The sequence below is a fragment of the Lates calcarifer genome, linkage group LG10 (assembly GCF_001640805.2).
Source record: "Lates calcarifer isolate ASB-BC8 linkage group LG10, TLL_Latcal_v3, whole genome shotgun sequence".
Classification (NCBI taxonomy): domain Eukaryota; kingdom Metazoa; phylum Chordata; class Actinopteri; family Centropomidae; genus Lates; species Lates calcarifer.
In genome coordinates, this window is record NC_066842.1 from 26,600,306 (window position 1) to 26,624,482 (window position 24,177).

Genomic DNA, 24,177 nt, shown 5'->3' on the forward strand with positions numbered 1-24,177 from the left:
TCTGTCAAGCAGAGTAAGAACCTACCCCAATGGTAATGGCACTCTCCAACAGCAGGGGCCTCCCCCGGCTAGACAATGCTTCCACCCATACCACAAAAACTGCTCAGATGCCTGGAGGAACATGACAAGAGTCCAAGGTGTTGACCAGGCCTCCAAATCCCCCAAGATCCAAATCTGATCCAGCATCTGTGGGACCTGCCTAATATTGTGTAGGATGGGACGGGACCTCTGAAGGTGTCCTGTGGTGTCTGGTCTGGCACTGGGACATTGGCAGCAGATCCTTTGGGTCCTGTGGGTTGCAGGGTGTGGCCTGCATGGATCTGGCTTGTTCCAGACCATCCCACAGGTGCTGGATCAGGTGGGGATTTTTGAGGCCAGGTCAACACCTTGGGCTATTTGTCATGTTGCTTGAGACATTTCTGCACAGTTTTTTGTGGTGTGGGAGCATTGTTCTGCTGTGGGAGGTCATTGCCATCAGTGAGCATGTGTGCCATGAGGGGGTGTGCTTGGTCTGTGACAATATTTAGGTGGGTGGTGCATGTCAAATTAATATCCAGATGAACACTAGAGCCCAAAGTTTCTCAGCAGAACATTGTATTGTAATGAAATAATCAATGTCATTCGCTTCACTTGCCAGTGATTTTAATGTCATGGCTCCTCAATGTATATGTATGTTTTATGTATTTGTGAATAGTATAACATTATCATTTCACCATTATCTGACATTGTTGTTATCATATGATTAATACATTTGTTGAATAGCTCTTATTATTATTAAGATATTTTACTAGACTACGAAATAGGTGCCATTAATTCAAGTGCTGTACCACTTGAGAAAAACAATGTTACAGTCGTCTTTATTATACTGGCCAAGTTTTTAGAGGATGAGTCTAATAACTATAGCATATGGTTAATATAACTGTTTTACACAAGGGTGGTACTGACCCAAAGTAATTTCCACAAGTTAAAAGAACTTTCAGAAAAGTTGGATGTGGCTTCAGCCTTGTTTATATTTAACTATTAAAAGTTCAGGTCAGACATCCCATCACCTCTGAATGTCTTCAACCAATTTAAGAGGGCAGCCAGTTTTCTGTAAAACTATTTGCAGGGTTGCAGCTTAGATATATCTGTGTATCAGCCGTGTAAAAGTGTAAACTGATAATCTGCCTATGTATAAGATGTCCTAATGCCAGCATATAAATAGAAAATAAGACTCTACAGCAATGACTTGAAATGGTTGGCCTGAGTTTGTTAGTACCACGTAGAAGTTCTTGATTCGTATTTTCCTTTCCTTTCCTATGTGATATCCAGGCAAAGGCAAAAGTAAACTCCCATTGCAAACACACAGGTGTTTGTCTGAGCACCTAATTTTTTGATATTTTTGTGGAAAAGCAAATTTGTGTAATGCTTCAGGGAAGCTGAATATATTAGCATCAAGGAGGAATGGTGGAGTGGAAACAATGCAGTCACAAAGTCTAAACAATTGACGCATTCACATCTGGGTTTAACCAACACATTTTCATAATCTTGGTGACTATAGGCATTGGCAGAAAGTGCAGCTCAGTACAATGTAGCAGAGAAGCTAAATACATTATTAGTATGAGCAATATAGAATCAGAGGGTGGGGTCTACCCAACTAGATGTGCTAGATAGATACATTGCGCTCCTGGAGCGTTCTGAGAATCTCCTCACTGATGTAAAGAATGTTGTAGTGTTCCTAGAACGTGCCCGGACAGTCATGATGTGGGGCCCTTTTAGGGGTCGGAGGACTTTATTTGGCCGACTTCCAGGGAACATTCAGGACATTCTACTACTATAGGATGTAGGTCTGTACACTATTTTAGGGTGATGTTCCATTTTGGTAATTTAAGGTCCCCAAAAGGTTCTGCACAGATTCCTGTAATATTCCTGCAAAATGTTCTAGCAAGGTGACACAAGGACCTAAACAGGACAAAAAAAGAACATCATAGGTTGGTCCTCTAAAGATTCCTGTAATGTCAAAAAAGGTTCTGCAAACATTATAGGAATGTCGTTTAGAGACCAAGAGGGAACGTCTCATAGTAATACCATAAACACTCCCAGAATATACTCATTATTCCATGAAAGAAGTTCCCATCATGGCTATCTTTGAATGCTCTGGGAACATTACAAGTTGACACCCTTTACACCAGTGGGGATGTTCACAGAATGTTATGGGAGCATATAAGGTGATATCCTTTATGTCCTGATTAAGTCCTCAATGAAACTCAACCAACAGAAGACCATATAGGAGTGTTCTGTTTATGTTCCAAAATGCTCTCTTTGTAACGCTGCATGTAACCATAAAGTGACCAAAATAGAAGAATAGAAGTTTTATATGGGACGTTATTATATGACCAACTTAGACCCATATGTGAATGTTCTGATTAAGCCCTTAACAAAACGTTCTCATATAACCAAACGGGGGACCATGCTGGAACGTTCCTTTTGCACCCCAAATGATCTTTTTGTAATGTCGCTATGTGACCATAAAATAACCAAAATGGAGAGTCCCCTTAAAGCCATATAGGAATAGAATAGAATAGCTTTATTGTTATTAACAACAAACTACAACTTGTAGCTACAGCATTTTCATAACCAGAAGAGCCCCAGTGTTCTGTAAAGCCTCCAGACATTCAGGACCTTTTAAGAACTTTTGGGAAATACAAATAAAAGTCAGTTTAACTGTGCATCACGATGTTAGTAGCTTAGATGGCTTGTTGAGGGACTTGTACATAGGATTTGTACATACTACAGCGGGACTTTTCTGCCAGCACATAGTACTGTACCACACTGTCAAACCAGAGTTAGCTTGTATTCTGTTGCAGTCAGACAAAGAAACTTCTTCCTATGTACCAGTAGATACATAGTAAAGACAACTGGATTTCACATGATTCAGAGCTGAAAAGAATGATTTACTAATAAGTGAAGTGTTCAGTTCAGGATAGTTCAATCATCTGTTTGAGATGGTCCTTGAGCTGGCACTAATGGGGTTGTCAATCAGCCTGATGGGTAGTCTGTTAACTTTTCACTGCTGATCATAGAATCTGTTCTCAAAACTCTGTTTTTGTGTGTAACAAATAAGGCAAAGGAAGCTTATTTGTAAAGCACACACAATAAAAGACAATATTAAAAAGCATCTACAGAGAAATTAAAGACTTAAAAAAATTTTAAAAAAAAATTAAATTAAAAAATAGATAGAGTAGAATGGAAAATAAATAAATCCCCAAAAATAAGAGAGTGTAGTATACAGGATGTTTTATGTATGTTTTTAAAGTAACAGTGCAGTGTAAGAAATAAGTGGTTCTTTATTATTAATAATAAAAGACGGTGGGGAACAGGGAGGTCCTCAGCCTTTATAACTGTCCATGTTCAGTTCTGACTCTGGGGACAGAAAACAGACCTGTCCAGGACGACTATGGTTCTTAATGTAGCAGTAAATCAGAAGTATATTTTGGCCTTAAACCATTCAGTGCTTTATAAACCAGTAGCAGTAATTTGAAATCAGTTCTCTGGCAAACAGGAAGCCAGTGTCAAGATCTGAGAATTGGAATGATATGATCTACTTTCTTGGTCTTACTGAGGAATCGAACAGCAGCATTATGAATCAACTGCAGCCATCTGATCTATTTTTTAGAGAGACCTGTAAACATAACATTACAGTAGTCAAGTCAACTGAAGATAAATGCATGGACAAGTTCTTCCAAGTCCTGCTGAGACATATATCCTTTAATCCTTGATGTGTCCTTAAGTGGTGGTAGTGGTAGTTAAGTGGTAGTGATAGTGGGAAGACTGCAAATGTCTTAATGTGGCTGTTAAACCACATAGTAGTAGTCCATGACTACACTAAGATTTCTGGCTTGGTTTGTGGTTTTTAATTTTGTATGGGAGAACAGTCCCCTGGTGATATGGTCATGTACATTGGCATGTCATCCACACAACTATGGTAACTTAATTTGTTGTTTACCATAATCTGAGTTAGTGGAAGCATGTAGATGTTGAACAGAAAAGTCTCCAGAATGGAACCTCTGTAACTCCATGACTTCTTTTTCTGCTCAGATTTGTAACTACCTATAGACAAGTAGTTCCTGTCATTTAAATAGGATTCAAACCAGTTTAGTACTGTGCCAGAAAGTCCCATAATTTTTCCAGTCAGTCTAGTAAAATGTTGTGGATGTGGTGACCTTAACAAGAGCAGTCTCAGCTCTGTGGTGTTGTCAAAATTCTGACTGGAAGACATCAAAAAAGTTGTTTAGTACAAAGAAGTTGTTGAATGAAGAGCTGTGAGGAGCTTTCCCCCTTGTTAAGGCAAAGTACATCTGCCTTAAAAAGATGTCTATGGTTCCAGGAAAAATTGAAATTGTCAATAAAGTCTGTGTGTTCAGTACCAACAATCTGCTGAATCGCTCAGCTCCTCTTCTGGCTGGTGGGAGAGGACCAATGATTAACACCTCAGCATTCAGAGAGCTGTGTTCAACAGGTCAATAAAGTCTCATTTCCGAGTTTCAGAAAATCATTTGTCCCTGTGTGCAGTATAATATTAGCAGCCACATGCAGGATTCTTTTGTCATGTCAGAGACCATATCCTTGGGAAAATAGAGTACATTGGTGTTTTTAATGTGCATGCTTCTCACATCTTTTACAGCAAAATCACCCACAATCAGTGTATGAGGCCCAGTTGTTCATTTTGTCTAGAGCTTGTTCTTTTCTGATTTACTCTTAGTCCTTAACCTTCCCTGTAAGGAGATTAGAGGTTATCCAGGTCATCAGATGGAGAGCCAGTGTCCTGCAGTAGTGGAGCAAAACTCTTTGTTGTTTGAGAGGTTTATCGCAGTTGTCAATGGCTGTGTCCTACTCTGTACAGGAGTTGAAAAGGATGATAATACAGGCCAGTTGGTCACATCACAAAACCCTCTCATTTCCCAAGGAATGATTTACTCTTAGGGTTCCAGGGTGGATTTCTACTTGTAGATTTATTATCTGGCAAACAACCCTCCTGTGTCTTAGAAGTTTTGTTTATGATAATCAGCTGTGTGTTAGCACGTTCTTGTCCACTGTTATGAGTACATGGTAAAGTGCTGTCATTCCTACACAGTCCATTTACCTCTGTGTTTATTTCTAACTGGTGAATTTTGGTTTTCAGCACTGCAGCCTTCTGTAGAAGTTTGTGGTAGTTATTCATGGAGAAGGGGGATGTCTTGCAGCTAATTAGCTTTGGTACTGTATCCACTCACTGCAGTGCAGGCAAATGCTGTTGGTAGGCCATAGCGAAGTATCCAGGAGCTGTTGCTTGTATTTTCTCAGAACAGAAAAACAAGAATATCAGTAGGAATGTGCAAGCAGGGGCGAGAGCAAGAAGCATCTGCACTGGGAGAAAGCAGGACGTAGATGCATGTACATCCTTAAAATAAAGTGAAATACTGAGCCATTGACCTCAGACCAGGTTTTTGTTGGTCAGTTTTTGTTTTTGTTGATCAGTGACACAATCACTGACTTGTGCCTCAAGATAGCAATTTGACAACAATGCACCTGCTTACACTTCATTTTAAGACTGACATGCCCATCAACGCTCAGATGGGGATGTCGTGTATCATGTACATTTGTTATTTATACAATATGGGTGCTGGACAGGAAAATAACATTTGCATAGGTCTGAAACTAACAAAGACATTATGTTGCACTTAGTGTCACTTGGTGCAGCTTTGCGTCAGGTATGAAACAGGGCACATTGACTCTGGATCCAGTGGGAGTCTTCTTATTAAGTTTCACTTTGTGTTTGCAGTAGGATCAGAAATAGCTCTCCTCCTAGCCCTCATGCGTAACCACTAGGGTGTGACTTAAGGGACTAATACACTTTATATTATACAGTGTAAATGTAAAGAGTATAAAGTATATTATATAATAGTACAATAAAGCTATAGAAAATAATACTACTTATGAATAAATATTAGTCATACATATACATTGGATATTAAATATAAATGATGTACCTTCTTTTTTAATAGCTTTGTCGTCATTATAATTAAAGTCATTAATATTTTTTTCAGTAGATGCATGTAATGTGACATAGTGCCTCCCAATCAATACTAGAAATCATTAATACTATGGAAAAATATGATGCTCCTCTTGATATTTGATTTTAGTGTCTGTTCAATGTTGCAGCTATATTTTAATAGAAAATTACTGATTTTTTTTCAATAACTCCCATGTCATGTGATACAGTGGTTTACAGTCTCTTCTAAAATGTGTGGCTACATGGCCCAAAGAGGGCACACCTCTTTATATTGTTCCACCCAGCTTCAAACATTGTATTGGCTTATGTGGCCAAGATGCAACATTTTATTAAAAAATATTAAACTTTATTATTCAGATATATAACTTGTTGGGTGAAAACAGCTTTAAGCACAAGGGAACAGGTTGGTTGACATTTAGCGACACATTAAAGGGTCACACACACCAACTGACAGCATCCATTAGCTTAAGGTGGCCAATAAACATACCTCCTCAATGCAAGGTGAGCTCACAGTCTATATACTGGTTTTATATAACTGGTTTTATTTTGCATTCTATTCATTTTAAGAAGTTCATGTTTGATATTCCTGAAAACATCAAAATATACGTCAGTTGTAAACAACTGAGATGTATTTGTTTGTTATGTATGTCTCTTAGACCAAGATCCCAGGGGTGGGCTTTGTGAAGATCCATGCTCCTTGGACCATTCTCTGTCGAGAGGCGGAATTCATGAAGCTAAAGATGCCCACCAAGAGGGTGAGACCTACCTTCTCTTCCTTATCTCTCTATTTGTATGTTGATCTGATAAAATGTACTCATTCATGCCCTATGTTTATGAGGCACAACATCTATCAACACTACTAGTTTAACTACATTCTTCACGAGCAGACAGAGAAATTAAACATTTTTCAAAACCTTTTCTTTTCCACTGTATAGTGGGGTGGTATGACCACACTCTACAGTGTTACATTTTATATTCTTGTGAAGATTACTGAATTACTGAAGTGTTGCTTCCAAGTGTTGCACCAACCCCCCTGCACCTTCTGACTGAAGGGAGAATTTACTAGTGTGCTGAGGCATCCTGACAGAGGATTCCTCAGGAGTGGGTCCAGAAAGGCACAAGGCACAAGAAACAGTGTCCTGATAGGAGTTTGGAGTAGGTGTGTACGGTGTAAACAGTCTTACACGTGGAGAGGACTGCCAACAGCATTTGGCTCACAAGCTTATTGGCATGAATCCCATGTCTTTTAGAGAAAAAAGCACAATCCCAAAACAGGTTAAAATTATCCATAAAATCCATGTTGTGGGATCTGTATGTGGACTATAGCCAGGTGTGCAGGCTGAGAATAGTCTACAGCTAAAGTGATCATCAACGTGTATCAGTCTGCAGAACTGCTGCTCACTGGATGTTTTTGTGTGTTTTTTGGAGATCAGCAGTTTCAGAAATACACAGACCAGCCCGTCTAATACCAACAATCAAGCCACGCTCAAAGTCACTGAGATCTTTCTTATGTTTGACATGAACTGAAGCTCCTGACCTGTGTCTGCATTTTCTACATTTACAATACTGCCACATGACTAGCTGATTGGTTATTTGAATGAGCAAGCAGGTGTACAGGCTCCTAATAAAGTGCTTGGTGAATATTTAAAGTAACCTTGATAGACGTGTGTGTGTGTTTTGTGGGGATTTTCTAGGTGTATGAAGTCAAGCAGTCGACTGGTGTTATGGAGAAGATCAGCTCACTGGTCAGTAAGGTTCTGGAGCCTCTCCACCCTCATGTTGAGGAGCATCAACCCAAGAACATCAAACATCTGTCACACACTTTCTCCAGGGAAAAACAACACCTGTAAGTACACCTTTTACCTTTTACACTTGGAAAGAAAATCAATGGACTCTTGAGGCCTTGTAACTTGATGAGGATTCAGGTGTTTCATAAAACAAGTAAGCATTAATTTGATCAAACCAAGTTAAGACTAAGAACTGCATTTGTCGATCCCCTGGCCTGGTGGTTATCAGGGAAGGGAGGTGTTCACAAACATAAAAAACTGTACATCAGCTCATTTTCTGCTTGAGTATAGGATTTATTCTCAGTTTCCCTTTAACCATGAAAAACATATTTCACAAATTAAACAGAACCCCAGGCACAAGCATCCAAAAAGTTCTTATCACCCTGTCAGTCTCTTTACCTGCTCTCACTGTGTGCTTGCTGGGGGTGCACGAGTCTCAGTCCGACCATGGCAATAATGTTACTGAGCAAACAAGCAATGGTTAGCCAGAGAGCTGTAGCTTTGCTGCATTGCAGGCATCTGGCGTTGGTTTGTTTGCTGATGAAGTAATTATCAAACTGTTTACTAGTCAGATCAGCCCTGGGAGTTAGGATGACAGCAGACGTTATCCACTCAGCACAGTAATTTGCTACCGATCTGTCTATGTCAGCAGGCAAAATAACATTAGAAAGCATTAGCCAGCTAAAACCACAATATCGTAATACATTTCACTGGCTTTGCAGTAATATTAGGTCACCTGTCCAATGGGAGAGCCAATTCAGGGTCGGTTTTGATCCCCAAAGTTGAATGAAGTCTCTCAATGAATCAAATGCCCTGCCAATGTTAGCCCTAGTTTTCCCCCAACATCGTCCCAGTTCATGTTTGGCCAAACGGGCTTCATAAAGTTTTCTGTCTTTTGTTCTTGTGTTGAGTTTGTGTTGTGTTGGAATCTTGTACTGGTGGCCGGTTGTTTTGTAATAGCATTGGACCCCATTGGACTTTTATTGTAGCAGGACACTCTGTAACAAGCACCCTGAAAACTTGACCCAAGTCCTTTACTCAGAAATCAGTCTACAGGGTGTTACAGGCAATGGAAAAAGTCATGGAATGGCTTATTTCTTTATACCATGTTACAATCTTGTCACATAATAGCGATTAAAAAAGCTACTGCATATAAATTGCTTAAAATTCTTCCAGAGTACCTTTAAACAAGTTCATCTTGTTTATTCCAAAATCTAGGCTGAGAGGTGAAAAAACAAAACAAATAACAACAAAATAACAACACATCAACACTGCAAAAAATGGGACAATATTTTACATTCTTTTCAAGAAATGCTGTGTTGCTTAAACTGTACACCGCAGCAAGGGATCTGAACAGTCAAACAAACAGTAACAAGTGCATGTGCTCTTGTGTGTGTTAATTAACAGGTTTGACCTCTCAGACAAAGATTACTTCTTCGACAGCAAAACCAGGAGTTCAATAGTAAGTTCCACTGGATCTTGTCTGTGACATTCAGGGATTATCGTCCATTCTGTTCCAACATGCCTGTCATGCACTGTCATGACTGTTACAATGGATAGTATGGTATTTGGAGGGGATTTATTCAGTCCTTGGATATGTATGCATTTGCAGATTATTTTTTTTTCATATATTAACTTTTACTCTCAGTCCCACAGAGGTTATGGATGATCAATTTTCAAAACTATTTTGGCTAAACTTGAACTGAAACAGATGGAAATTTAGTTTGAGGTTATCATTGCCATTTGAAGACTAGTGCTTTACAATAGTTTTATTATGGTGTTGATTACTTTCTTATTATTTTCTTTTGCAGCATGGAGGATTAAATTCAGTCCTTATGTTTGTCATTCCCATTCAGGTTTTTGAAATACTAAAAAGAACAAAATGCAAGGCCAAGTACAGCATGGGTAAGTCTGGATGTCTGTCCTGCTCGCTGTTTGACAAAACATTGCATAAGATGAGATTAACTTTTACAAATGTGTTTTGGGCATTAAAAATTAGACTGCTTGTATAGTGCTTGATAACAATTACTCAGGCTGCTAGTATCTGCTGGTGCTCTGAGATAAGCTCAAACAGACATATATATTTTAAAATATCTAATCCAGTCATGCAGGCCTCGGTTTCAGGCAGGCCTCATGGAGGTCAGAGAGCAGCAGCTCCTGTTGAGGAGCAGGCCGAGAAGAGAGCAACTCCGTTCTCTTGAGGAGTTGGCAGAGCAGAGAGAAGAAAGAGCAGAACATACAGTGACCAATGGTAGCAGAAGTTGGGAGGATTTTATACCTAGGTGTGAAAAGGTGAAGGATCCTGGGAGTACAGTGGCCCTCCTGTCTGTGGCACAATTGGAGTCATTTGGTCTCATCCTCAATTTTGAGTGGACTGAAGCCCTACATTATTACACAAAGGAATCATTAATCTTCATTATCTGTTCCAAAATAACCAATTCATAACATTCAGCACCAGGGATGTAAAGATACAGCGATTTACATTGATGCATCGATTCAGTGATCAACGATCCAAAAGCATTGATTCAAAATGAAAACATTGATGAGTCATCATACATATTTTAATGTCCCTCGCCAAGCAAGCACGGAGATGTCAGCTGGTTTTGACATAATATTTATTAAGCACAATAACACAGGTTACTGTGGGCCATAGCCAATGCTGACAAAAATAACAAAACCCCGACCTACCTACATCAGATCATTCTCAGCCCCTTTTTCTGTGAAAAGTCCCAGGGCCCGAATCCATACCCAACTCCCAGCCAATCGCAGGTATCACCGCGTCTAAACTGGCAACACGTTCATTAATCCTGGAATAACAGGACTTCAAGTTAACAGTCTGCAGACTGTTTCTTTACTAACCCAACACTAACATAACGTATATTATCACAGTTTGTCACGATATAATCATTTGTGAGACACAACTTTATTTTGAAATTCACCTGCACATCTTTCTCTGCCTGAGCGGGCACACTTGCAAACAAAATACAAGTGGTGCAATGGCAAGCAGTTAGAAAAAAAGTCAGTGAAGATAATGTCTCCACTCTGGGGAATAAATCTGCGGTCTGGAAACATTTTGGATTTTGGAGAAATGACGAGTCAACTGACCAGTCATGTGCTGTGTGTAAGCTGTGCCACTTCAAGATAAAATACTCAGGTTTACTCAATATCCTGCTTTATGCTTTGTATACAAATAGGAATGCAATGTTCTTTCGGTTTTCTGTTATAGAATGTGAAAAATCTGAAGCACAATCAGAATGTGGCACTTTGTAGTGAACAGGATTTATCTATTTTTATTCAGAGAGAAGATGGTTGAGCTCAGGAATAAAAATGTAAAATGATATTTTAGTTCCTTTTTGTGGTTTGATATGAATGGAAGTGATTGTGTTAAATCAGCAGATGATAACGTCTCATATCAACTGCTGGCTTCTGAATTGAATCGAATTGAAATCATATTGTAGCAGACATCAAACATCAAATCGCTGTCCATTGAAGCGATATAATATTGTATCGTGATGAAATTTGTGATTTACACCCTTATTCAACACACTAACCTAGAGGAGACCTCAGTTTGTAGTTGATGTAATCATGTAATCTTGAAAGTCACAGACATAAAGTAATATCTAAACTGTATGAACACAGATCTGCAAAAATAATGTACCTATGATGAGTAACACAAATTTACAGCTTATATGGTTTAAAATCTGTGTGATAGATGGGCGATCTGTCCAGGGTGTACCCTGCCTCTCATCCACTGCCAGCTGGGACTGGCTGCAGCCCCCTGCAGTATAGATAGTGGATGGATGGACTGTATAAAATGATCCACAAGAACTCACATCACTCTACATAAAATATTAAAAATTGGTTTAGCTCTCCTCTATTTTGAGCTGAAGAAATCCATTGTCTCCATCACTCTGTATGCTCAGAGACATCACAGTTGACCACCAAGTCAAATACTTTACTCATCTCTCTAACTTGAAGAGAAGAAAAAAAAAACAGTTCTGCTAAACTGGGAGTCAAAGCATTCATTACGCACCTGTCACTGGATTTACCTCACAGCCTACATCTCAATAGAGAAAATGGCTGTATCCACAAGAGCAGCCTTTGAGTCCTATCCTAATCCAGTTTAAATCAGAACAAACCTGTGTACTGAGGCCACACACATCATCACATCATAGTGCTGATGATAATAATAGTCATGATTATTGTTATTGCTGTCAGTAATAATGATAATTATAATTCTTTTTGTTGCCACACAGTAAATGCTAACACCTATCACTTGGACCATTTATTTAGCTTTTTGTAGCAGTTTAGATTGACTCTCCTCTCTTTAAACTCAACACTTTGCACTCTGCACGCCATTTAGCCAGTCACCTGATGTGATGGAGCCTGAACCAGACAAATGAGCAGGAAATGGTGGGGGGCCTTGCTGACGAAAGATGATGATAATGATGGAGATTATGATAGCAGGGCTGACTATGAAATCCAATGGAAAAGCTGCTCAACATGGGACCTCAACTTGTCAGCCCCCTCATGAGGATCTGGATGCAGCTTAAATAGCAGCCTCAGCTTGTTAATTCAAAGTGAATTAATCTACATAAAACAAAACGTGTATGGCAATTACATTGTGTGTGCTTTATCGTGGATTGCATGTTTAACACTCCAAAATAAACAAACTTGTCTTAACTGAACAATAGGTCGGTGAATGTTGCTGGTTGGGTTTCTGACTTGACAGTGAGGTTAATCTCCCTCTGTAAGCAATGTAGCAATGTCCTATTGTTGTGAGATGCCAATGCATTACACTTTAAACCTTCAATATTGGTCTTAATGTGGCTTTAAAAGTAAAGTAACTTTAACATCCTGATGTTTGGTTACTTCAGTTTCTGTGTAATGTGTCTCTTCAGGTTTGTAGTATTCTTCCCGTGATTTTGTAGTCCCAGGGCTTCTTTCCAAACAATACTACACTCATTTTTTCTATCAGCTGCATTATATTTGAATTGGGTACAAATGTCAACTTATTTTGATGCCCTTACGTTCTTTTCCTGTCACCCATTACTATCTAAGTTCATAAATCTGTAAGGTGCATGTAGTAGCTATGTTGGCACTGTTGGCAGTGTATCAGTGGGTGTGCTGCACAGGAAGAAGAAGACTGATCATGTCTTTGTTTGAAAACAAACACTATGTAGTTTCATGTCATTTTTTCATCAACAAAAAATATAGAGATTTTGTTGTAGTTTTTATTCTTAAACTCCATGTCACCTCTTTTTTTCTTCATCAACATTGTAACGACAGTTATTGTTCAAAGATTTTTCGTCATAACGAATATGTAACAATGCTACCTCTACTGTGGTCACATTCACCGAGCAAGAATATAAAGATGTGGAAGCCATATTAACACCTGCATCTCTGTTTTTTTTCCGCAGGTATCACCAGCCTCCTTGGTAGCGGTGTCTATACAGCAGCTTATCCTCTTCATGATGTGAGTAGTACCAGTCCTATCACTAATAGATATGTATTGGTTATATTAGTTCCAAATCAAGTTTATAAACTTGAGTTTTGAAACTATTATTAACAGTCACAATTTTTGTAATCACTAGAAGATGGAGTGAGAAGATGACAGTACTAGACTACTGTAGCTCCACCTTAAAATGAGTCCAGGATTAAATGGCTCAGACTCCAGTCATTGTGTGTACAGTAACTAGTGGCCCTTTTTCTTTTTCCTCTTTCAGGGAGATATTAATGAGGAGAGTGCAGAATCCAATGACAGAAAGGTAAGAAAGTTATTCCTACACTTATGGAAGTCAGCATGAAATTAATGTTTTGCATTTGTACAAAAAGTAATGCAACCAGATACTGTTGATTGTCTTCTTCAGCTTTTGTATGAGGAGTGGGCAAACTATAGTGTCTTCTACAAGTACCAGCCCATTGGACTTGTGCGGTAAGTGTATATGTTTTTAGGTGTATATACAACAACAACAACAATAATAATAATAATAATAATAATAATAATAATAATAATAATAATAATAATAATTTTATTTTTATTTATAAAGCACTTTACATTTGAGGGCAAGTACAGAGGTGGCGGACATGTGTATCAAATGACAGGTGGGGGTCAAATTTGACCCCCAAATTTGTAACAGAGGGAGAGACGGAGATGGTGTGGCCAGACAAAGAAATACAGTTTATTGGGGAGGATTGGAGCTGCAGGGGAGGTCGGGTCCAGTCTCAGATAGAGCTGTGTGTCATCGGCATAGCAGTGGAATGAGACTCCATGCTTGCCAAAGTCCTGGCCCAGGGGGAGCATGTAGATGTTGAAGAGGGACCCCACAGATTACAGTGTGGGGCCACAATTTAGCATCTCCTAGGGCCACATACTCAGCCCTATCTGTGAGAAAGGACCCAAACCATTCCAAAGCAGTGCCAAGTCCAACTGTGTGCTTGAGATAGCGGAGGAGAATATTGTGGTCGACTGTATCGAAGGCAGCTGTGAGATCCAGGAGGATGAGGAGTGATGAGGAGCCCTGGTCAGCAGCCACCAGGAGGTCATTGGTGACTGTAGGAGTGCTGGAAACCAGATTGAAATTTTTCAAATAGATTGTGTTTTTTGAGGTGGTCCTGAAGCTGGGCTAAGATAACCTTTTCCAAAACCTTTGACAGGAGGGTAGTTTGCCTAAACTACTACAGTCTTGGAACTTTGCGATTGTACTTTATGCTTTGGATGGTAGTTTGCCTCAATGAAAAGAGCACGAAATGGTAATGCACATACAGCAGGTGTGAGCAATTACTTTAATGAGCCGTGAGTTCATACATTTATATTCATAATTTATATTTGAACATGTATATACTATATATACTAGGTCAAACTAGTCACCTTGTGCAGCAGTATACCGCTCACAGTGCAGTATCCTGTTCTGAAGTGCACCAAACACCATCTGCAACTTGTGCTGTAGCTTCTCCACTGGGTCAAATGCTTAGCTTGATTTTCATTTTGGGTAAGAAGAAGTCGCAAAGGGCCAAGTCTGGCAAGTAGGATGGGAGGGAAACTATTGTATAGGTGTACCCAAAACAGCTTCTTGTTTGTGTTGTCGTGATGGAGAACCCAATTGCTATTGTGCCACAGTTCAGGTCATTTGTACCACGTCTGCCTTCACACAAGGACATGTGGCACAATGTCCGGATCTGTGGTGTGGCATTTGTTTTGTACGTCCACCATCCATCTCAAGTACTTCCTTATTTGTTACCATTAATAAATGTAATGCTTTGTTGCTTCAGAGAATAATCCAGCGAGCAATTACCTCTCCTACAAGAAGTATTTGCTATTGCAGTTGAGTTGTACTGAGGCATAATTTCTAGGAGACAGGGTTGAAGAGTGCATTTCTGCAAAGAAATACTGTATACAAAAGAGGTATCACTTTGTTGTGAACATAGAACACTTTTTTCACTTCACAAAACCCTTTTATATAAGTAAATCTTGTTTAAATGTGGGTAAGGGATCAAAACTTTGTCTTAAGCTCGTGGGTATAATGTATGAGTGTTTGAGTCAGGACACGGACAGCAGCTGAAGACTCTGGAAACTGTTCTGACTTCTTTATTAATGGCCTGGGCTGTACAGTTTGTGTTGAAGATACAATTTTTTCTCTCAATACCAACTGATTACCACATGGGTGGTTGGGAAGTTTAACCTAAGGGGTGAGCAGTGACATCTGGTGGGTTTAACTGGACATGATGCACAACTTAATTAACACTACAAAATGAGTCATTTGATACCTTTAGCCACCCTTAAAAATCATCATCAACATAGTATAACTCAAAATACAGTCTCATTTGGGAAGTTAAATACCATGCAATTGAACAAAGACAGAAACTAACATCAGAGTACATCTGTGTGAAGCCAGTAAAATTTGTAAATGCATTATTCTCTCTGTCAGTCCTCCTAAAATGGTGTTTTCCCCCCCCACACACTGGAGCTTCTCCAAAATGAGAGTGAATCAGAGTGTGTAAATCTTAAAACACTGGCTTGGTGTTTCAGTGTGTTCGAGGTAAACTGAGCTTACAAAATAGTGATGTAAACCAGCCCAGTGATGGTCAGAGGCTGTGAGCCACAGTCAGTAAAGTTAAGAAAACAACCTTCAGTTGCCTCTAACTTTCTCTGTGATTGTTCATTTTAAAAGCAGACATGTTGTCATTAATCTGCATTTTTATTGGATTTCAAAAATCTGTATTATTGTGATTTTAACTTTTTTTTTTTTTTTTAACATTTCACTTGAGAAGACATGACATGACCCAAGATTTAATGTTAAGCAACTAAATACAAAAGCCTTTGTTCTTGGTCTTAACTGAGACTTTTTTTTTTCTTCTGTACTATATTGTTCTATATGTTTATGCTGGTTCTGCAGAGGCTCCCACTTGCTTTTGCCATTTTCCCTAAATGTAACAGAATTCAGGAAGTAAACAAATCATTTAAAGATCTGATTGGTATTAGTTAGTATTAGCTAGCTTTATAGTGGTGACCATTGCAGCAGATGGTTTGTGCAGGTTTGTACAAATATGTCCTATACATCCATTTGTTCTGCTGTGGAAAAGGAATCACAGTTTCTTTGTTGAGGTTTTATAGCAGTTTTAAAAAGCACTGAAACTGATGTCAATACCAATGTGGTAGTTTTGTCTGAAAAATATAAACAATTTGTATCTTTTTTTTATGTGTTTAGGAAATATTTTGGCGAGAAGATTGGTCTCTACTTCGCCTGGTTGGGCCTGTATACACAGATGTTGATTCCTGCCTCTCTAGTGGGGGTCATTGTCTTTCTGTATGGATGTGCAACAGTCGATGACAACATACCAAGGTAAACAAGCATGCATGCTTGCACACTCTCTCTCACACACACACAAACTTTGTTTAATGAACACAGACAAAGTCTGTGAGCTATTTTGATTGGACAACTTGATTGTCAGCTTTATTGAACTGTCCCAGCATACTGGGCATGTCTTGCCTTTTTATAAGAGGGTTAGGGCATCAGTATCATTGGTTATTAGTAAAGTATTTTCCACACCAATCCCACACATTTGAGCATCTGCAGAGAAACCCTCTGTGAGATGCACAGACATCACTAGAATAGTTAGACAGGTTGTAAAAATACTACACTAGTGTTATCTTTCCTCAATGGTCCAATTCTGGAATTAATATCCATCAGATGATATGGACATCTGAAGGTCTTAGGTCATGTCAGGATTTGCAGGATTTATTTAATTTGTCTGAGTCATTTTTTTTTATTAAAAACTTGAGCTATGAGCACAAAATCATGTCCTATGAAGACAACTGCTGCCAATTCATCCAGTTTCACAACTATTTTAGTGAAAAAACAAAGCAAAAGGGCATAGCATCTGTACAACTGAATCAAACTATTTCTTCAGCCAACAGTAGTAATTGGTAGTTACTTATTATGCTATTACTGTAAAATTTCAAAATCACACATTAACGAATGTTTTACTTGCTGGTTTTGTGAGGACCCTCCCCATGTTTGAGCCTTAGTAACTTACTGTCGTTCCACTATCCTCTCACTACCACACCCAGTAGTAACAGTTATACATGAATATATTCACATATGAAAATATACATCTCTTAATATGGAAATATGAAAAAATATAAGTGTATGAATTATACATGAATCTGAACATTAGGGAGTTAATCTCTTCATGCAGAAAAGGGAGATGGGTGTCAGCCATTACATCAGCAAAATGAATGATAATCTTTACATGTTAACCAGTAGCTATCAGGATATTTAGATACCGTATCGTCACACTACTACTCTTTTGAGTAAATTAGATATTAGGACTCAATAGTGGACAAAGATGTTTCAGATGTAAACTTTAACAGTATAAGAGTTAAATTAAATCAAAGGGGGTGAAAAAAGGAAAAGTCGAAGAATAAATACAGGGAGGGAGAGACAAGAAAAGAGACAGGAAAAGGTTTGATGAATGAGTTGAAAAATGAGGGCTTCCTCTCCTTCCTGTACCTGCTTCTCATCACACACAGGATATTTTGACACATGCTGCCGGCACATATTTGCACCACACCACACACACTCAGTAAAAGTGTTAATATCAGTGTCACCATGGCACACACCCACACAGTAAAGCAAACCAGACCTGGTGACCTGTCTGTTTGCTTCATAATGTCTCATTGTGTTCAGAAGTGTTCACAGTGTCAGGAAGTTGACTGCCTGACACATTGAAGTTAACATTTCAGGAGGAGTAACATCTATTCATCCATTATCTATACTGCGTATGCTTAGGGGTCACGAGGGGGCTGAAGCTGAATCCAATCCCAGCTGACACTGGGCGAGAGGAAGGGTACACTCTGGACGCACACGAACACACACACACACACACACACACACACACACACACACCCCTACTTGAGTTTCTCTACAAAATTACTTCTACTACAGAAGAGAACCCCTAAACTTTTGTGGCAATAAGTAATTCTGATTCTGATTTATGATATTAATAAGAATGTGTGTGTGTGTGTGTCTTGTTTTCCAGCATGGAGATCTGCCACCCAAGGAACAACATCACCATGTGTCCTCTGTGTGACAGAGTGTGCAGCTACTGGAAGCTTAGTACAGCCTGTGGAACAGCTCGGGCCAGTCACCTGTTTGACAACCCTGCCACAGTTTTCTTCTCTATATTCATGGCTCTGTGGGGTGAGTGAACACACATCAGCTCACTTAAAATACACAAATGTAATCAGTATCCACCATATGCAGTCTACCTAGCTAAACTCTGTGGTAATTTTCAATTGAACTGGCACATCATTAAAAGATATTCCCTTATTCATTATGGTAGAAATGTATTGTAATTTTAAATTGTCACGTTTCAGGCAGAAGTAGCAGTAGACAAAAGCAGGCTTCTTATTTGTTGTCAGCACACTGATTGTGCCAGCAGATTTTACCCACCATATGTTGCAGTCCTGAACTGAGTGTTTCCTGATGTAATCTGTAACCTCATAAAATTACACATTAAAATGTGAAGTGCTGTCCTTTACTTGTAAGTCACTGAATGCACTGTCATGTTGATGAACCCAGTTTGAGACAAGTTTAGCTTTGTTACATGGAACATTATCATGCTGGAAGTAACCATTAGAGGAAGGTAAACAGTGGACAGAAAGGGATGAATATGGTCAGCAACAATACTCAAACCAACCAGACTGATTGATATTAAAGGGCCCAAAGTGTGTTAAGTCACTCATTTTTTTGTGAACCATGACAGTGTGACAGTCAGCCAGCATTTACAATACACAGCCCTGAAACTGAAGCAGCTAATGGGAATTAAGCCATCAATCGTTTTCTGATTGACAGCTGTGTTTTTCCTACTGTGACATGTTACAATGTCTTCTGTGAGAAATATTCAAGATACCTCATTCTGTGGCCCTTGCTTTATTTCTCTCTCTGTGGCAGCTGATGTGGCAGCCGATGAATTAAATTACAAAGTAAGCATAACTCCTGCTGAGTAGTGGCTGCTGCTACAGATTAGTTTTACAGGTGCAGTAGATATTTCATTGGGCAAATCACCACAAACTACTTGGCATCTGAGAAGCATTTCTGGATTTTGTTAACATCTCTGTAATTCTGTCCTCACAGATCTCCCCTAACCATCTGTGTATTACCTGTATTTCTCTATCTTAGACTTAGACGGACTTTATTGATCCCTTTGGGATGACTCCCTCGGGGAAATTACGTAATCTAACTGTTGTTGTTGCCCTATGTGCATTTCCAACCTCACCACCTAACTTACCCCATGACCTAATGTAATTATTCTCAACAGATTGTGCAGACAATTTATCACAACCTATGACACTTATCCAATGTACCCATCCCACTTACAGTGCCTCTACCTACCTTTCTGATTTGAACACTGGTCATTCTGTTAATATTTACTTTGTAAACTCCTAACCAACCGGGCATCACCTTTATAACCTGACCATCTACCTATTTTATTAATCAGTGTACCTAAGCAACTGTTTGTCTGTTTCTTACTCACTGTACCTTTACCACATATCAACTAACCAAATATATCAGTGATTAGATTAGATTAGATTAGAACTTTTTATTTTAGTTTTTTTTAATTATTATTTTAGTTATTTACCTAACTAGTCTTCACCCATATCACCTAAACACGTACCTGTTGTATTTACCACTACCAGTCTCCCCCATCAATGGTCACCCAGTTGTCAATATTAAAAGTTGAATCATGTGCCCAGAAATGAACTTCAGTTTCTGATTTCCTCTGTGTCTTTGTCTGATCTCTCTCTCTGGTTCAAAGCTGCCATGTTCATGGAGCATTGGAAGAGGAGGCAGATGAGACTGAACTACGAATGGGACCTGACTGGGTTTGAAGATGAGGAGGTGAGTGGTGACAGCAGACAACACTGTGAATGAATAGATGGATTGTTAAAACATAGAAGAAGAGGTGGGTGTTATGCGTGGCCAAGGGGGGAACCTGAACATAGTATAAAATGACTCCCCTCTTTCCCCACTCCCAAAGATGATCAGTGCCACAGAAGGTTGTGATCCAGGGAGAATTCATTTATTCATTAATCAGGATAGAATGCATGGCACGGTCTGGTCAGCAGACAGAAAAAGGCGAAGTTAAGTCAGCATTGGCAGGTGACATTTTAAAGTAAGCACTATTCATGTCTGGTCCAGTCACCAGCCGACACCTACAACTTAATATACTACAAGCACATTGAACAGCACAAAGTCATACTCATACAAACAGTTACAGGAAATACAGTAACTGATGGGGTGGCAAAAGTTTAAAGCTGAGTTTCTTGATAAACTGATTTATGACTTTCACATGCAAGTCAGGTAAGTGTGCTATGGCTATTTAAAACAGTATAGCATATTTGAACATTATGTCTTTTCCTGATTTTAATTGTATTTGGGTCATAATTATGATTTAATTATTGAAATTGTTTTATTCCTTTTTTTCTGAGATGTCTAAGCCCATATAGTATAGTGTTTTTAATCTCAAAGCAAACTCTTTTTTTTAACACTGTCTTTTATCATTATTTGTGTTGCAATATTTCTGTTTTGCGGTGTTACACATTTTTAAAATGTTAATAAATAGGTAATGTAATGCATATCATACATAGTATGAGTTGCTGAGTTCTGGGAACATGGTGACATCAACAAAGTCTGAGGCCAAGAGAGACAATTTGGAAACAAGCCAACAATTCATCCAGTTTACGTAAATAACAATCTCTCCTGAATAATGATTCTAAATTATTACTACAGTAAGGGCAGTACAGTGGCAGCACTTTAAAGTGTCATGCTTTTCCACTGTAGTGTGTTTGCAGGATCCCTGTGGTGGAGCTATAGTAACAACAGTAGACCAGTATCCTCCCACAGACATTTATTCAAAAGATCTATTAAATGAGGTTAACATATTGCCACAAATCACAGAAATGTTAAACAGGATATAAGTGTTCTTATTCACCCCGTGCTCCTCTCAAAATAGAAAAACAATAAACGAGAACTATATCGTCAGTTTGGCTGCATTTAAACACAGTAAAGAGGACCACAAAGAGGACAGGAGGACACAGAGAGATATTCTACATGTATAAACATTTACACTGTGAGGGACTGCATTTACACACACCTCAACACACTGTAGCACTCTTTCAGCTGAGCACATCATTGTGCATGATGCTGTCTAGACAGAAGAAAATAGAAATGGAAACCTAATTTTAAAGCTACTAATTTATATATTGCTATGTGGTTTGTGAGGGCTTAGAGTAAGATAATAATTACACACATGAAAAACTAGTTCTGCTGTATGTAGTCTGTGACAAATAAAATAGGGATAGCAGAGCGGAGACAAAAGCCAGGCTCACTTGTGGCTCACAGACCCGGTGGAGACACACACACATACGCACACATACATAGAGCAGAGTCACTTGTGCTGATTGCTAATTGGGAAAAAAAAGTGTTTGTGGTTATTATTCCAATCACTGATAGTCAAGCGCAAATGTACTGCAATCATGGAAAAGGTGCACCATTATCACAGAAGGGTATATCACTTTTAAGTGCAGCCACTGTGGGTTAAAATTAAAGTGTGGGTCTGTCAGTTGATGTTGTTGTGTTTACATGTTTACAAAGGACTGTCTGGGGAATAATTCCTTTGTCTTGTTGATGGAGCAAATAAGTTAAAACTGTCAATATGGGTAATCTTTGTGGAGAAAGTATTTTCCAAAAAGTATTCAGTTCACATTAAAAACATGTTGTTAAAATATTCTAATAATCTTACCTCAGGTTATCCTGGTAGTTTGTACTAACACTGACACCCTCCTACCCCATCCCCTTTTTTTCTTTCTCTGGGTTTATTTTCCACAGGAAGCTCTCAAGGTTTGGATAAATTCCTCTTACTAGATAAAGTTCTCTCTTTACTCTCTGTAGCCTCTCTGCCTCTGCTGCCACTCTCACATATCATAACACATCACACAAAACATATGTGTTTTACTATAAATGGTAATTGCAAATGTAGTCTTTGTTCTGCTTTCACATGTAGAATGCACTATTGGTTTTTCTCCATCAGTATATCACCAGAATTATTAGTCACAAAAATTCAGTAATTTAACAAATAAAAAGCTGCATTATAAAATGAATATGGCACCAAATGCCAAATCTAGACAACCAGCACAGATGAGCATGATTTGAAGCTCAGTGGCAGGAATACAGGAAGTGGTGCCTAAACAATTCCCCAAAAAACTGAATGAGAATCTGTGTGAGCCAGACGTAATCAAATATAAAGCTGAGATTTATGTCAGGGCTGCCCTTCAGAAAATACTTATTTCCAGGGAAAGTGCATTAAGATAAATAACTTTGGCATAAAGAGCATAAAAACATGGTCTTGAGTAATTGAACATTTGATCATGTTATATGATTAGTAATCCTTAACTGCATTTCAGTGAAAATTCTACATTAAAACTACAAGACAGAAATATCCAGTTCAGTTCAGTCCATTTTTTCCCGCTTTTCCGGGGGTTGGGTCGTAGTGGCAGCAGGGTAAGCAGGGTATTCAAGATGTCCCTCTCTCCAGCAATGCTTTCCAGCGCCTCTTAGGGGATCCCATGGCATTCCTAGTCCAGATAGGATATGTAAGTCCCCAAGGGAGTTCTGTGGTTGTACAAGGACTGGAAGGCTAGCCTCAGCGGCCCTGATACTCCATACTCCCACAGTTACCCCACAAGGTCCCTCAGGGAACACGCTCAAAAAGCTGGTTCACTGTTCCATGGCCAGGACAGAATCTGCATTATTCCTCCTGAATCTGAGGTTCAACAGTCAGTTGGAGCCTCCTCTCCAGCACCCTGGCATAAACTTTCCAGAGGAAGGTGAGCAGCGTGATGCCCCAATAATTGGAGCACACTCTTTGGTCCCCTTTTTTAAAAAGGGGAACCACCACCCCAACCTCCACGTGACACTGAAAAAGCATGTGAGCAACGACAGCCAGAGCCTTTAGAATCTCAGGGCGAATTTCATTTATGCATGGTGCCCTGCCACCAAAGACCACCTTTTTGACTACTTAAGTGACCTCTTCCAATGCTTTTGGCTCTTTCATTGGGCATTATATAATCTTATTAAGGCAAGTTCTTGGATGGCAAACTTGTTTTTCATTTACAAACTCTCCAAATGTAATACAGCCCAGGGGTTGTAGGTATGAGTATAAACCATGCACATACCATTTCCCACGCATAAACAGAAGAATGTCTGATGCCAAGTGCAAATTCTCCCAATCACTTGGGATGTTAAAAATGAGACAAATATTGTTAGTTCATTTTTTAAAATACAACATCACACTCCAGACATGATATATCACAGTAGAAAACAAAGGGCTTCATGACTTCATCACTTTAACTAACTTTATCACTGCTGCTTCTCTCAGTCACACTGCATGAAGCCTGGGATGGATGCAAGAAAACCATATACTACAACAGGAACTGGACAAAATAAGGCAAATTGGATCATTAATACAGGTGTATTTCAATTACATATTCTGCTGATTTTGAAGTGAAAAGCAGTAAATACAACCTCTGCAGCAAACTGACTAAAGTTGATGCACTGCTAATTTTTAGTTCATGAATTAAAAAAAAAAAAAAAGTTTTGGCATGTGCAAATGTTTGAAGAACATTAGCAGAACTCAGAACTTCATTAATTCATTAGGCCTTAATTAACTAGGGCTTGGAACTGCTTTTCCAAAGCTGCTAAACCTCTTCAAAACTCTGGCTACAAAAAGTGTTTGGAAGTTGTAACATCTCCCAAAGAGGGGGTTACCAAGCACTGAGATAGTGGGTACCGAAAC

At 39.0% G+C, this 24,177-nt stretch overlaps 1 protein-coding gene across 1 annotated transcript in view; it reads left to right on the forward strand.

Annotated features, from left to right (window-relative positions):
* LOC108890402 (anoctamin-1) overlaps nt 1–24,177 on the forward strand; it is a 141,195-nt gene that overhangs the window by 110,235 nt on the left and 6,783 nt on the right. The window contains exons 4-13 of the mRNA XM_051073353.1: nt 6,688–6,786; nt 7,726–7,877; nt 9,226–9,280; nt 9,675–9,723; nt 13,239–13,294; nt 13,545–13,586; nt 13,689–13,753; nt 16,527–16,661; nt 18,361–18,521; nt 20,140–20,222. Coding sequence (XP_050929310.1) covers nt 6,688–6,786; nt 7,726–7,877; nt 9,226–9,280; nt 9,675–9,723; nt 13,239–13,294; nt 13,545–13,586; nt 13,689–13,753; nt 16,527–16,661; nt 18,361–18,521; nt 20,140–20,222 — 897 coding nt within the window. The remainder of the gene's footprint in view (nt 1–6,687; nt 6,787–7,725; nt 7,878–9,225; nt 9,281–9,674; nt 9,724–13,238; nt 13,295–13,544; nt 13,587–13,688; nt 13,754–16,526; nt 16,662–18,360; nt 18,522–20,139; nt 20,223–24,177) is intronic.